Source organism: Anopheles maculipalpis, chromosome 2RL, assembly GCF_943734695.1.
Source record: "Anopheles maculipalpis chromosome 2RL, idAnoMacuDA_375_x, whole genome shotgun sequence".
NCBI lineage: Eukaryota > Metazoa > Arthropoda > Insecta > Diptera > Culicidae > Anopheles > Anopheles maculipalpis.
Window position 1 is genome coordinate 29,088,159 of NC_064871.1, and position 13,814 is coordinate 29,101,972.

General features: G+C 46.3%; 5 protein-coding genes across 6 annotated transcripts in view; 4 read left to right on the forward strand and 1 right to left on the reverse strand.

The window, feature by feature from the left end:
- LOC126559075 (coiled-coil domain-containing protein 25) overlaps positions 1–8,437 on the forward strand; it is a 318,194-nt gene extending 309,757 nt beyond the window's left edge. Inside the window, exon 3 of the mRNA XM_050215181.1 lies at positions 8,420–8,437. The gene's annotated coding sequence lies outside the window, so the exon portion shown is untranslated. The remainder of the gene's footprint in view (positions 1–8,419) is intronic.
- Positions 1–13,814, forward strand: part of LOC126565981 (serine protease snake-like) — a 320,396-nt gene that overhangs the window by 205,901 nt on the left and 100,681 nt on the right. The window lies entirely within an intron of this gene.
- On the reverse strand, positions 157–582 carry LOC126566054 (enhancer of rudimentary homolog). The gene is made up of 2 exons (XM_050223231.1): positions 394–582; positions 157–309 (listed from the first exon to the last, which is right to left on the reverse strand). Exons 1-2 carry the CDS (start codon positions 580–582, stop codon positions 157–159), a joined length of 342 nt encoding a protein of 113 aa, XP_050079188.1.
- On the forward strand, positions 3,708–8,425 carry LOC126557784 (putative serine protease K12H4.7). Of its 2 annotated transcripts, XM_050213664.1 has the most exons (3): positions 3,708–4,200; positions 4,280–4,367; positions 7,386–8,425. In XM_050213664.1, exons 1-3 carry the CDS (start codon positions 3,773–3,775, stop codon positions 8,403–8,405), a joined length of 1,536 nt encoding a protein of 511 aa, XP_050069621.1. In that variant the 5' UTR covers positions 3,708–3,772; the 3' UTR covers positions 8,406–8,425. The 2 variants fall into 2 exon arrangements, with proteins under 2 accessions (XP_050069621.1, XP_050069622.1); XM_050213665.1 differs by lacking the exons at positions 3,708–4,200; positions 4,280–4,367 and adding an exon at positions 6,745–7,198 and having other exon boundaries at positions 7,298–8,425.
- LOC126557853 (putative serine protease K12H4.7) lies at positions 10,477–12,032 on the forward strand. The gene is made up of 2 exons (XM_050213758.1): positions 10,477–10,874; positions 10,943–12,032. Exons 1-2 carry the CDS (start codon positions 10,477–10,479, stop codon positions 12,030–12,032), a joined length of 1,488 nt encoding a protein of 495 aa, XP_050069715.1.

Below are 13,814 nucleotides of genomic sequence, written 5' to 3' on the forward strand. Positions count from 1 at the left end.
CACAAACTTAATCGACCACTTTATTGTATATTTATCATGCAGTGCCCTTGCCTTTGCATAGTTCTACATAGAGCGCCGTTGTACTATGTCAAGACTATTCCTGTCTAATGGTTGATTCTCTGTACCGTCATCATTTTCACCGAAAGTAGGCATGGATCAAAGCAATTCGCGAAGTTTCGAGTCCTGCTCGGACGGAATGCCGGCCACCCGTTTTAAGTATTGGTAGATGTTCTCCTTTACCCACTGCTTGGTGTGCGGTTCATAGGTATTGGTCATTGGCTGAAACACCAAGCAGCAAAAATCTGAAAACTGTTATGATGTAGAAAAAAAACATTAGTTCTTGATCACTACTTAGACTCTCTGCAAGGGAGATCATACGGCAGCCGTACGTACCTGATCGATGAAGTCAAAAAGCTGGCTGATATCGTACGTAATGGTCAGTGCATTTGTATTGCGTCGTTTCAGTATCTCCTCGTATATCTTGCACACACCCTCCATACACTGGCCAACAGATTCATAGTCGGAGTAGGTGCGCGTGCTGGGATCCGAGGACGGTTGCAACAGCAGGATGGTGTGCGACATTACTATTCGAGGACGAATTTCCTTGCTGTTTTTGAAGAAAGTGAAAACAAAGCTTGCTAAATTGATAATGGCGTCGAGCTCTGCGATGGAAATGTCGAAAAATTCGGAAGCTTACCGGAAACCTAGCTTACCGCAAATTCTTGGACACGAACACACTTGTTTACTTTTGCGATTTTTTATCAGCGTAGAACCTTGCTTACGGTTGTGTTAAAAACACCGAAATGGATGATACAGCACAGTAAAAATGCGTACTATTGGGCGAAGCACAAATGAAAGCCTATACTATAGCCGGAAAAGAAGGAAGTGTTGAGTGGCAGGGTTGCCAGAACAAGAGATCAAATTTACCGCGAAATCTCGACTGACAGTGTGTAGCAATGCAGACAGTTGCGATAGAATGCGTGCCGTTGGGAGGGAAACGTTCCTTGCATTTTACTGTGTGCGTGTGCGTACGCTATAGACGCGTTGAAAACAAACTCTGTCGCATTCTATCAGAATATAGCTTTCTTTATCTGCCACAGAGGCACATTCAACTTAACCGGTTGGTACAAATTTTGGCCTCACGGAATTTCTAATCTCGAATTTGGGAGTTTTTTTTATAAAATTGCACAAAAAAAAACATTTGTTTGGTAAGAACGGCCTGACCGTATTGCTTGATTAATGAATAATACCACGTTGTGCGGTTAGTCAATCCTTACTACGGGAAGACGCTCCGGATGGGATTTGAAGACCTACGTCGATGTCGCTTGCACCACCCGAAAACAAAAAAAAACATGAGAAAAAAAAAACAAATTTGTTTTAGTAGGTTGATGTTAGAATACAGATACACTCATTTGTAATTTTATGTGGGTAAAAATAATTGCTAAAATAAAAAAACAAATTTGTTTTAGTAGGTTGATGTTAGAATACAGATACACTCATTTGTAATTTTATGTGGGTAAAAATAATTGCTTCTTTATTGAGTTAAGTTAAGTTTGCTTCCCTGACACAAATAATTGTTAAGGCTAGCTTGAACAGTTTGTCACGAATCCTTTAGAGCATTATCTAAAGGGTATCCATTAGTCCTTAAATTAGCATATATTTTAATTAATAATGCAATCCACTTGCATGTTATGTTCATCACGGATTCGAAAAGATTTTCATATTGTTTAATGTTTATAAATTGAGTTAAATTACCGTTCCGCATGTTGCACATAAGACATTGGTTGCGATGAATCGATCCCGCAGTGAGCTTTACCTTCAATGTAAGTCGACATTAACAACTCAAACGCCTGGTGGGTATGCAATGCCCATTACTTTCACTGTAGCTCTAAGCTGTGCAATCCCGCATGGGCGTTTGAGTGCTATTTTGAATCTCCTTTCTGTTACTCCATCCGTTGGAATGAAAAATGAGCAAATATTGAGAGCAAAATGACCTAATCGTGACAATGAGGTAATGAGTGGATAATTTTAGTGTAAGAAATTATTTCAACAATATTCTGCTGGATCAGATCGACTATATAATGGCTAACCGCTTATATATAACGTATGTATTTTAAAAAAATCTTTAAGATTGATAATGTAATGAAATGGAAAAAGATACTGTTATAAACCAAACCGTAATTTGTAGGACTTTTTTCTGTTAAAAGGTCGCTTATTTTATCAATTCATCCATGATTGTTGCCACAAAATTATGTAGATATATTCTCTCTTCTTGACTTGGCGACCTTCTACTAGGTCATGCCGACCATCGGACGGCTTACTAGACTTTCTAATGCCACGTAGTTGAACAGTAAGTTCGCACTGGCATGTGCCGTACACCCATGTGTATATGTCAATGTAGATATATTCTTCTATGCAAATCCAGAATTCAAATGGTCCAGAATTTCTCGATCGGGTGGGGCGGGGTCACGTTAAAGATGGCATGCTTGAAATCCTCCAGGATTCCCAAATACTTCATTTTTTCCAGAGCTTGCTTCAAATAAATGGCGACATCATTTCATAATTTTTTTTTTTTTTTGGTACTTTTTAACGGAGGTGACAATTTCGAGAGGATCCTTTTACTAGAAATCCCACAGTTCACTGTCAGTTCTGAAGAAAAAAAGAGACGGAACTTCTGCTGAATGTTCTTTTTTTCATAAAGGACGGCCAGGCTGTATTGCTTGCTGAATGTTCTGGTCATTTAGAATAACGAGCTAGCTATAGGCTTTTACTGTATAGCCCTTTTTTTAGGCTTTTACTGTATAGAAGATCATTTCTGGTCATTGGAGTATTTGGTCTCTCGGAGGCCCTGGGCAGAATAAAAGTTAGGGGCCTCTATCACATTGAATCAGCAGACCTGGGGAAAGGTTCTTTGTGGATTGACGAACCCTTACCAGCAGCTTACCACTACCCCGCGGCCGCTTACTCCGGTTACCGTTACGGTTGCGTCCCATGAAAAATTGGAACATTTTCTCGCTTTTTTAATACCAAGGTTAGTCCTTACTATTGGCGAACGGTATAATGTTTGCTACATATTATATTTGAATCGTGCATTTCATATTAAAATAATCGTCATTCTTTTGGGCAAATTATTGCCTTATCAGAACAGAGCCTTTTTGGAGCAATATGATGAAATAAATCATATCCATAAATCTCACGGCTTGACTATTTATATCCTTGAGATCCCCGAGAGCTCCTCACGCCACAACAACCCTTCCACTGACCATTACTTAACAATTAAAGTGCATCACCAAGCACATCCGACACCAAGATGGATAAGATAAGCGGCTTGTTGATTCAACTCCAGCCAGCTCTACTTCCATGTATCGATCGTGGGGTGATTTGTCGAAATCTCCATCCTGTGTCGTGTTCAGCTTCCGCGTGATATCGCAACCGCATCGTCACGTCCACGTCTCGCTCCCGGGGAATTGTGTGTGACCTTCTCCACCCTCAGAAGACCGCCCCGCACCCCACCTCCCCTCGCCTTCTGCAGCGTTAAAAGCGGTAAAAAGGGCCATTCTTCGCTCGTCATTGTTGAAAAAGCAAGTCTATTTCGATAATAGAAACTACGATAAGGCTTACGGTCACCGGATCGGGTCCGTCGCTAGCGTGGTGTGTTTGGTGTCAGGGTTGGTCGAGACAGACGAGTCCTGCCTGCCCGCCGGTACTATTTAACGCTCGCACGCCCGATGGGAAACCGTTTAGTCTTTAATCGTACACCAAGCGCATAAGGATGAAGTATAGCTCGGCGAGTGTGAAGGTGGCGGCCCTGCTGCTGCTTGGCGTGATTGTCGTTGCGTCGGGCAAATCGGTCGACAAGATCCGTCGTCCGTTCCCGGGCATTGAGCGGTTGGCTACCCGCCGGGAAGGTTTTGTACCACCGAAGGGATACGTGTCGCAGAATCCGCGCACGGTCGAGGGCCGCTTTACGTCGCGTGTGAACCACTTCGACCCGCAGAACCGGGACACGTTCGAGTTTAACTATCTGCACAATGATCAGTATTATCGCCCGGGTGGCCCACTGTTCATCGTCGTCGGTGGACACTATCCGATCAATCCGTACTTTATGGAGAACAGCCACTTCCGCGATGTGGCCTCACTGCAGGGCGCCTGGTTGGCAACGAACGAGCATCGCTACTTCGGTGGCAGTAACCCTGTCCCGTGAGTTTTTTTTTTTTTTTTGGTAAGCGTGTCTAATGCTCGCTAATGTCCTAACCAACTCCATCCTAACGTTTTGCAGGAACTACTCGACGGAGAACCTCCGCTTCATGCGCACGGAACAGGTACTGTTCGATCTGATCGAGTGGATCGATTTCCTGCGCCGTGAGGTTATGGGCGACCCTAACGCACGCGTCATTCTGCACGGTGCTGGATATGGTGGTTCCCTCGCTTCCTGGGCCCGTCAGCGCTTCCCGAACATCATCGACGGTGCCTGGGTATCCAGTGCGCCAGTGCGTGCCACCACCAACTTCGAGGAGTTCGCAGTGGAAGTCGGCAACATTATCCGTGCGAAGGGTAGCGACCAGTGCTACAACCGCATCTTCCAGGCTTTCCATACCGCCGAAAACCTGATCGATGCCGGTGTTACCGAGATGGTGTCGGAGATGTTCAACACCTGCGAACCGGTGGATGCGGAGAACCAGTTCGAGGTCGAGGCATTCTTCTTCGCCATGATGCTCTCGCTCGAGGCAGCCATGGTTGAGGACTATGATATTGAAAACATTGGCCGCGTGTGTGATGCGCTCACCGACGATCAGTTCACCACCGGACTGGAAGCTTTGTCCACGTTCCTGCTTGAGCGGTACTCCGAAGCGCGCGAGTGCTTCGATCTGTCGCTGGAGAACTTTGTCCGCTACCTCACCGATGAGGATGTTGATGCACCGGCCAACCTGGAGTATGGACTGCGCCAATCCGTCTACCACGATTGTACCGAGTTCGGTTACTTCGAGACGACATCGTCGCCGGATCAACCGTTCGGTTCCAAGGTGACGTACGATCTGTTCCTGGCCGAGTGCCAGGCCGCGTTCGGTGAATGGATTTCTGAGGAGGTCGTGTACGAGGGTGTGCGCCTGACCAACTTCCACTTCGGTGCTACTGATCCGCGCGTCACCAACGTGCTGTACACGAACGGTGAGCTCGACCCATTGCGTCAGGTGTCCATCACGCAGTACACGAACCTGCTGGCAAATGCGCGTGTCACGCCGCGTGCATTCTTTGCCGAGGATATCATTTCGATCAGTGGCATGGATACGGAGGAACTGCTCGAGACGAAGCACATGGCCGAACAGTACATTACCACCTGGTTGGGATCGCCGATCAGCCCGTTCCGGAAGTAGGCAGCTTTAGTTAGGCGTATGTAAGAGAAGCGCAGCCCAGTCTACAGCTTATAGCTTGTATCCAGCTATTTGGACAGGCTCCCGTCTGGACACCAACCAGAAACAGCAACAACAACAACAACAACCCCGGCGGACAAACATGTACGCATAAAACAATAAAATAAAAACAGTAATCTTACAAATAGTAGCTAGCTTCTCGGCAGTTCCAATATCAAATGCTTCCGATTTGGGGATCATGCTTTCGGTGTTCGCTTCTCCCGTGTCCACAACGCTTGCCTTATTACCTTGGCAGGTGGATTAGACGATAATAGACTCATTGAGCCGACACTTCAGCAAGGCGCAACCGTTGAAGGGTATCGTTCCATGAATCGTTACAAATTTTTGACCCAGGGACCAATTTAGATAAGGTGTTCGTGGTCGACTTTTCTGTTCGTTGATGGCCGTTTCTTGGTGGCTGATTTATTGCTCTATCTGAGAAGGTTGAAGCAGCTTAAAAGGGTGTTATCGCACGCCGTGACCAAGCAAGAAATTGGTGGCTGACGAATCCATTACGTACCCCTCAGGAAGTTGTATTACAGAGTTCCCACTCAGTGTGAGAACTATGTATTTGTTACTGAGACTCAATGGGGAAGTTTTTATATTTTAGGATTAACGATAAGAGTCTTATATACTTTTCGCAAGGAAATTATCCTTGTTAAGTTGTTTACAAAAGGACTCTGACGTGACCTAGAATACCTCCCATTGACGTCAGTTCGCTGTTTAACTCGCATTGATGTCTCCTTATTCTAAAGCGGCCTCCATCACTCTCATTCTCATTCATTCACCTACATTTACATGCGTAGCTGCCTTGCTTACGCATTTCCCACACGGCACACAGTTACATACAGCGTCAACGTCAGAGGCGTTGTGTTATCATTGAAATTCACTACGACCTGCTGAGGCCGTACTTTCCGCAACATCCAATTATTTAGATCCTTGATAAGAACGGGCTTTATGGTATCTGGAATGATGGAAGTCGTTTAGCACATGCCTTCTTACTTACTCCTGTGTTGGGGCTTACTACACCTTATACTACATGTGCAGTAATCATTCAAATCGTAGTCGAGGCGTGAGATAAACACCCTTACACCAAGCATAATCAAGCAATGGCACAAATGAGTTCTTCGCAAAAATAAGCCAAAACCATAAGAAGATGAGAAAGAAGATATAACAGTCTTTTACTTTCTAACCGAAAGAAGACATTGAGTGGCACAGATGAGTGCCGCTTAGGACTAACGCATGGCGCTGTGTAGGTACGCCCCGGTACTATTTAACCACGGCACCGGCCGGCGGCTCACCATTCAGTTGTGAATAATTGTTAGTGAAGGGAAGTGTGGGAACACCCATAGAACGATAGCCGGAATGAAGTTAACCTTTGTGCTGCTGGTGGTAGTGGCGGTCACTGCGACCACCCTCGCCAAGACGGTGCCCAAGTCGGGCAAGAAGCCAGGACTGCCGCTGGAGCTCGTCAGCGCCATGTTCGGCAAGTTCCCGGAGAAGAAAGCGCCGGAAGGGCGCAAGCTAAACCCACGCTTCGTTGAGGATCGTTTCACCTCGCGTGTGAACCACTTCGACCCGCAGAACCGCGACACGTTCGAGTTTAACTTCCTGTGGAGCGACGAGTACTATCGTCCGGGTGGCCCACTGTTCATCGTCGTCGGTGGACACCACCGTCTCAACCCGTACTTCATGGAGGACAGCCACTTCAAGGATGTGGCCGCACTGCAGGGTGCTTTCCTTGCGTCGAACGAACATCGTTACTTCGGAACCAGCTCGCCAGTGCCGTAAGTATTGCTTCCGTGAAGCTCTTCCCAGGGTTTCCCAGAGTTTGCCAGAGCACAATTCTTACTAATTGGACGTATTGGTCCACTCACTTCAAACAGTGACTACTCGCCGGAGAACCTGCGCTTCCTGCGCACGGAACAGGCTCTGTTCGATCTGATCGAGTGGATCGATTTCCTCCGTCGTGAGGTTATGGGAGACCCCAACGCACGCGTCATTCTGCACGGATTCAGCTACGGTGGTGCACTGGCCTCGTGGGCCCGCCAGCGCTTCCCGAACATCATTGATGGCGCCTGGGTATCGAGCGCTACCGTTCGTGCGACGGTTAACTTCGAGGAGTTCACCGAAGACTTTGGTAACACGATCCGCATCAAGGGTAGCGATGAGTGCTACAGCGCCATCTTCCGTGCGTTCCATACCGCGGAGAATCTGATCGATGCTGGTCGCATCGAATCGGTTTCGTCCATCTTCAACACCTGCGACCCGATCGATCCGGAGAACTCGCTGCAGGTTGAGCTGTTCCTGCATCTGATGGTGCTGTCGCTCGAGATTTCCATGTTTGAAGATTTTAACATTGAAAATGTGAACCGCGTGTGCGGTGTGCTGACGGACGATCAGTACGGTACGCCGATGGAAGCGTTGGCCGCCTACCTCAAGAGCCGCTACGAAGAGATTCGCGAATGTTTCGACCTATCGTTCGAGAACTTCATCTCGATCCTCGGTGACGAGTCGCTCGATGCCATCCAGAACGAGCAGTACGGTCTGCGCCAGCTGAACTATCACATCTGTACCGAGTTCGGTTACTTCCAGACGGCTCAGTCCCGTGACCAGCCGTTCGGTTCCAAGGTGACGTACGATCTGTTCCTGGCCGAGTGTGCCGCCGTGTTCGGTGACTGGCTGTCGGCCGATGTGCTGTACGATGGTGTGCGTCTGACCAACTTCCACTTCGGTGCTACTGATCCGCGCATCACCAACGTGCTGTACACGAACGGTGGCATTGATCCGTTCCGTCATGTTTCGATCACGGAGTACACGAACCTGCTGGCGAATGCTCGCGTCACGCCCGCCGCCTTCTACACCGAGGACATCCGTGCGATCAGCGGTATGGATTCGGAGGAGATGCTCGAAACCAAGCACATGGCCGAGCAGTACATCACCACCTGGTTGGGATCTCCGATCAGCCCTTTCAGCCGATACATCCGGAAGTAAGCGATAGAGAGGAGGAAAAGGAGAGAGAGAGAGATAGAGATGTTCATCCTGTCCGGTCGAAAGACTCAGGATAGCGGTGTCAAGATCATCATCTCGCGATGTTGCGTAATGTAAGCGGACTTAGTATTTGACCACATTAAAAGCCATAAACGATGGTGCTCCATAAAGTGGGTGCCCCAAAATCAATCTGCTCTGTTATCGTTTCATTCCGTTATCCGAGAGCCTCAATGCCTCGCTATCGCACAATCTGTACGGGTACGGGTATTTATGACACTTTCGATAAAGTTAAGGTTTAGGATCGTAACTCGTAAAGACAGCTAGGGCGCGATTAATTCGATTAGCCGACCGGACTGCAGCTGTTTACGTTTGCAATTACGTACTTAGCGAGAGGATACGATCAAGCAGATAAGGGTGGTTGTGTGTTGCTAAACACTTGTGGAACGTGGCGTTGGTACCCTGTATCCAATACGATGTACCCACCGCATAAGGCGGAAGTGGTGAAGTTTCAGGTGGGTAAAGGTTAATCCGGTGAATTTTAAACACAGATTAAGAAGTTACGCACATTTTAATTCTACTTCCGAAGTGTGCTACTGCTTATTATCTTAATTGTTGGGTGGTGTGTCCTACAAGCCTTCTGGCAGCGGTACGTCGGTGTATCTTATCGAACGATCCCGTTTATTCCCGGGGAAGGATTATAATTGAATAATCGACCCATTATATCTTTGCTTATCTTATCTCTACCGGCAGGAGGCAGTGAGAAGGCAGAGGGAGACTTCCGATTATGGTTGATAATTAGTGTTTTATTAAACCGAGTAGCACATTACCGATTCGTACAAACAAGCTGTAAAGTGTTCCGCGAGGGTAAACAAACGATGACGCGATTGTGGTTGCGTAACCTTTTTGTACAGTCGTTGATTTAAAGTGTTGGAATCTAGAATTTTGAAAGACAGGAATTTTGACGTCTAAGTCATCAATTTCTGGAACAAAAAATTTACGAATATGACTGCATTAATGGTCGATTTTGACAAATTTTGTTTTATTTGTTCAGGGTTGACAATGAAGTTACTGAATATCTCAGGGATCAAGCGAGGGATCACATTGTTCTTTACCCAGAACAAGTTTACATTCTTCTAAGATCGATTTTTGATGAAAGCTTTAGGAACGAGATCAATGAAATGCTCTCGACTAAGGGCCAGGGAAAATTATTAGTTGATAGTAGCAAAGGATTACGGGCATAATAGTATGTTCGTTGCGATTATAGATATTACAGTGGAAGAGAATTCTGCACGCGAGTCTTGCGCGAATCCTTTTGAACGACCGCTTGAAGTGTATATTAGTCACTTACTACAGTATTTTTTGGTCTGTAGTAATGATGCAGGCTACTAACCAATAGCTAGACTAAAATTCAGATAATTTAATTCACATTTTGCTAGCCGAATGCCCGGTGCCACTATTGCTCCGCAGTCTTGTTGAATCTCTTAAAGTCCTCTGAACTAATCATGATCGATCGCCATTGTTTGCTAATGCCGATATCCCGCACATTCTAGAGGACGCATCGACGACTTCACCCCTCGAGCTGGACTTGTGCCAAGCGCAGAGCTGGTCAGAAACTCATATTTCAAAAGTAATTGGATACACATGGGCGTTGAAGTTAAACAAAACAGACAGTAGTAAACCCATATAAATTATTTTTAAAACAATTATTTACTTTTAAAATTGATGAACAATTCACTTTTTTTAGCGCCTTTGTTGGATGATCGAAAGGAAGTGAACAAGATGATGCAAATTTGACCAACATTTACAACATCATTTTAAACTGTCCCAATCAGCGGATATCTACTGGCTGCCTCTGATCTCTGATGCAATAAAGATGCCTTATCACACCTCGTGATACCATTCTTTCAAGCAATCAAGCTGATACCATTCTTTGTGAAGGATCAACAATGGCAATAGCTTTTCCGGTGTTACGGTGGCGATTGATATGAATCCGATATCTTCAGCACTTTGATCCACTGCATGGCAGCTGTACTCCTGTGCAACACTTCAGTATTGTTACCTTCCCCACAAAAGTATGGCGACCCGCGGTGCAGCGTTACGGCTTGCAGTATTCTCGGTGTTTTTTGCAGTTACATTCGGCAGCAATGTAATTCCTCAACTGCTAGATCTTCTCCATCCTCGAACCGATTGGCAGGTACCCTCCGGATATGTGTCGAATCGTTCGGAAGCTTTACGTTTTCGTACCCGTGTCGATCACTACGATGTACAAAACCGGGCCACGTTTGAGTTTAATTACGTGTCGAACGGTGAGTACTATCGGCCGGGAGGACCGATCTTCATCATCGTCGGTGGAAACAGTGCACTGAACGCGTACTTTATCGAAAATGGACACTTTCACGATATCGCACGTGATGAGGGTGCTTGGTTGTTTAGCAACGAGCATCGTTACTATGGACGCAGCTCGCCTGTAGAGTAAGTGCCAAACATACACACTCACACACTGCCTGCTGTTGATCGTGAAACTTTTGTTATGTTTGTAGGAATTATTCCACACCCAACATGCGCTTTTTGAGCGTGGAACAGGCACTGGTCGATCTGATCGAATGGATCGATCATCTACGCCGTGAGGTAGTCGGCGATCCGAACGCAAAAGTAATTCTACACGGACTCGGGTACGGTGGTGCCGTTGCCATCTGGGCTCGGCAACGGTTCCCCAACCTCATCGACGGTGCCTGGGGCTCGACAGCCTCCGTCATCGCACGCGTGAACTTTAACGAGTACGGTGAGGATATGGGTGAAACGATCCGAACGCTCGGTCACCCCGATTGCTACAGTATCGTGTGGCGTGGCTTCCGTACAGCCGAGAATCTAGTCGATGCCGGACGGTACGATCGGCTCTCGCAGATGTTCCGCACCTGTGAACCGCTCCGGGCCGCCGATCCACTCACGATAGAAACGTTCTTCTTCGGACTGAAGGGCTCCTTCGAGGCGGAAATGTTCGGCCAAGCTAGCCCAGACTCGGTGGGACGCATGTGCGATGAGCTGATGGCTGACCCGGCTGAAACAGCCCTGGAAGTGTTGGCAAACTTTTTCGAGCGTCGCTACGGAGCGTTTGACTGTGTGCCGTTCGATTTCGAAAGTAACATTGCGAGCTCAATGTACGAGGAAGTTGGATCACCCAACAATGCAGACTACGGCATTAGGCAGCGTTTGTATCAGCTGTGCACCGAGTTCGGTTGGTTCCTAACATCGTCGTCCGGCAACAGTCCGTTCGGGACGCGTATCACCTACCGATATTTTATCGAAACATGCCGGGCAGTGTTTGGTGATTGGATCGATCAGGACGTTGTGTACGACGGTGTTCGATTGACAAACTTGCACTTCGGGGCAGATGATCCACGGGTTACGAATGTCGTGTACGTCAATGCGCGGTTCGATCCTACCCGGTTTGTCTCGATTACAGATTACACCAATCTACAGGCCAATGCGTTCGTTATCGAGAATGCGGTGGTGTCACTCGACTGGATGCCGGATAGTGTAACGGATTCGGAGGATTTAAGGCGCGTTCGGCAGGAGATTGAGGGGTACGTTCGTGGATGGTTAGCCGGTGTTGCAATTGGGGCGAAATAAGCAGAAGAAAGGGTGTCCTTTTGAAAAGTGTCAGAAAACATCACATCAGAAACAAAATAAACAGTTTTGTACTAAAGCGCATACGGATTGCATACCTTTGGGGGTATATTTTAAAAATTAATACTTTTGATACTAAAGAGGGCGCAAATTTAGTTTAGTTTTTGTTTCTTTTTACTTGAATTCCCATAAAAAAACTTCCTACAAAAACTATTAATAGCAAAACAAATAAATAAATACTTCACTTGGTAAGGCAAAAAATTTAGTACAATTTGAAAGGATGAGTGATGTGACATATTATACATATTTTTCAATTCATATGTATTTGCTATAGCTGTCCTAGGCTGAACTTCCCTATTTACTTATTACGTGCTTCAAATGTTCGAATAAAGTTTCGACCTACTACTGAAATCCTTGATACCACACAACCAGCAATCTATTTGGAAACAGAAAGGGTCGGGTACGGATAGGAGAGATTTCTTCTTCTTCCTTTTCTTGGCTTAATGAACTTCTACTAGCTCACGAAGATCATCGAAAGGCTTACTAGACTTATCGATACCACGTAGGACGGAAATTTAATTCGGTCCTTGCCGTGTGAAGACCGGCGCCGCTGTCGCCTCGGTCGCCCCCAGAAGGGATTTATAAGAATCAAACAGGCGAAGATACTCGAGTGATGCATGGTCAAGCAACCGACATCAAACCTTGAGAAGTTTATCTACGTCCTGTTCTGTACGATCGATGTGGATATTGGCCAACGATTACCAAATCACCAAGTAATGTAGCAACAACTGAGTTTGTTACACTTGCATATTCTTTATTTGTTTGGTAGTCTAAACTGTCCCACAACATTCATCTGGCAGAAAAGCACTTGCATTGGGAGCTACCTTCCACAACACACACACGCAGTAAATCACTAGTGGAGCAATTCCAAATTAAACCAAGCCCCAAATCACTTGTTCACTTTCTAAGATACACGCCATGTAGCAAAAGCAGTGCATCTTCTCCATATACCACATACGCCGATCGTGATAAAGTGGATAGCTCGTCAGCCGAAAAGCATTGACAATTAAAAACTCTCACGCTTGATGCACACAGTATCGGAAAACCCCACCGAAAAAAGGGGCAAAAAAACAAGCTACGGGGAGCGCCGAAGCTCATTAAAAAGCGCACAAACAAACGAACCAAGGAAAACAAAAAAACAAAAAAACCAGGTGCACCCGTCCACGTGCTGCCAATTTTCATTGCCGATTGACTATCGGCAGTACTTTGGCGCTTTTTGGGGGCAGCCCGGTGGAACCGAAACCAAAACATTAGCGGGCTTTGCTTCCTCGTTGATCGGAGAAGGCCAAGAAAAGCGAGAGCCATTTTTCCGGGTGAGTGAGATGGGAATGAAAAACTTTGGGCCGTTGAATTTGATTTTCTGCAGTTGGGCGTGCTGGTTTGGGCTTCACTTTCTCAGCAGCGGGAATAGTGAGGTATGGCCTGGTTTTACTGCTCCGGTGGTTGAATTTTTGATTTGTTTTGATGGCAAGGTCTCCCCTTGTTATCGGTTCTTTTCTTCCAATTTCGGCAACGTTTTTTAAAGTTCCCAATTGTTCAGAGCTCAAGTGAACCAACCCTAAACGGAGTACAGAATATGAGGGCGAATAGCAATTACACGAATTACTTTTCAAAGGTGTAATTAGCAGTTGGTCAAAGGTGCTGAAAGTGACACGAAGATCGCCACATAAAACGTCACAACTCCCTTTTAAAACAAACACGCAGACACAACTTTAACAATGAGTA

Coding starts and splice junctions, on each gene's coding strand:
- LOC126557853 (XM_050213758.1), top strand. CDS start 10,477: ATGGCGACCCGCGGTGCAGCGTTACGGCTTGCAGTATTCTCGGTGTTT. Junction 10,875..10,942: donor GGACGCAGCTCGCCTGTAGA/GTAAGTGCCAAA, acceptor TTATGTTTGTAG/GAATTATTCCACACCCAACA.
- LOC126557784 (XM_050213664.1), top strand. CDS start 3,773: ATGAAGTATAGCTCGGCGAGTGTGAAGGTGGCGGCCCTGCTGCTGCTT. Junction 4,201..4,279: donor GGTGGCAGTAACCCTGTCCC/GTGAGTTTTTTT, acceptor AACGTTTTGCAG/GAACTACTCGACGGAGAACC. Junction 4,368..7,385: donor TCGATTTCCTGCGCCGTGAG/GTTATGGGCGAC, acceptor CTCCGTCGTGAG/GTTATGGGAGACCCCAACGC.
- LOC126566054 (XM_050223231.1), bottom strand. CDS start 582: ATGTCGCACACCATCCTGCTGTTGCAACCGTCCTCGGATCCCAGCACG. Junction 310..393: donor TTTTTGACTTCATCGATCAG/GTACGTACGGCT, acceptor ACATCATAACAG/TTTTCAGATTTTTGCTGCTT.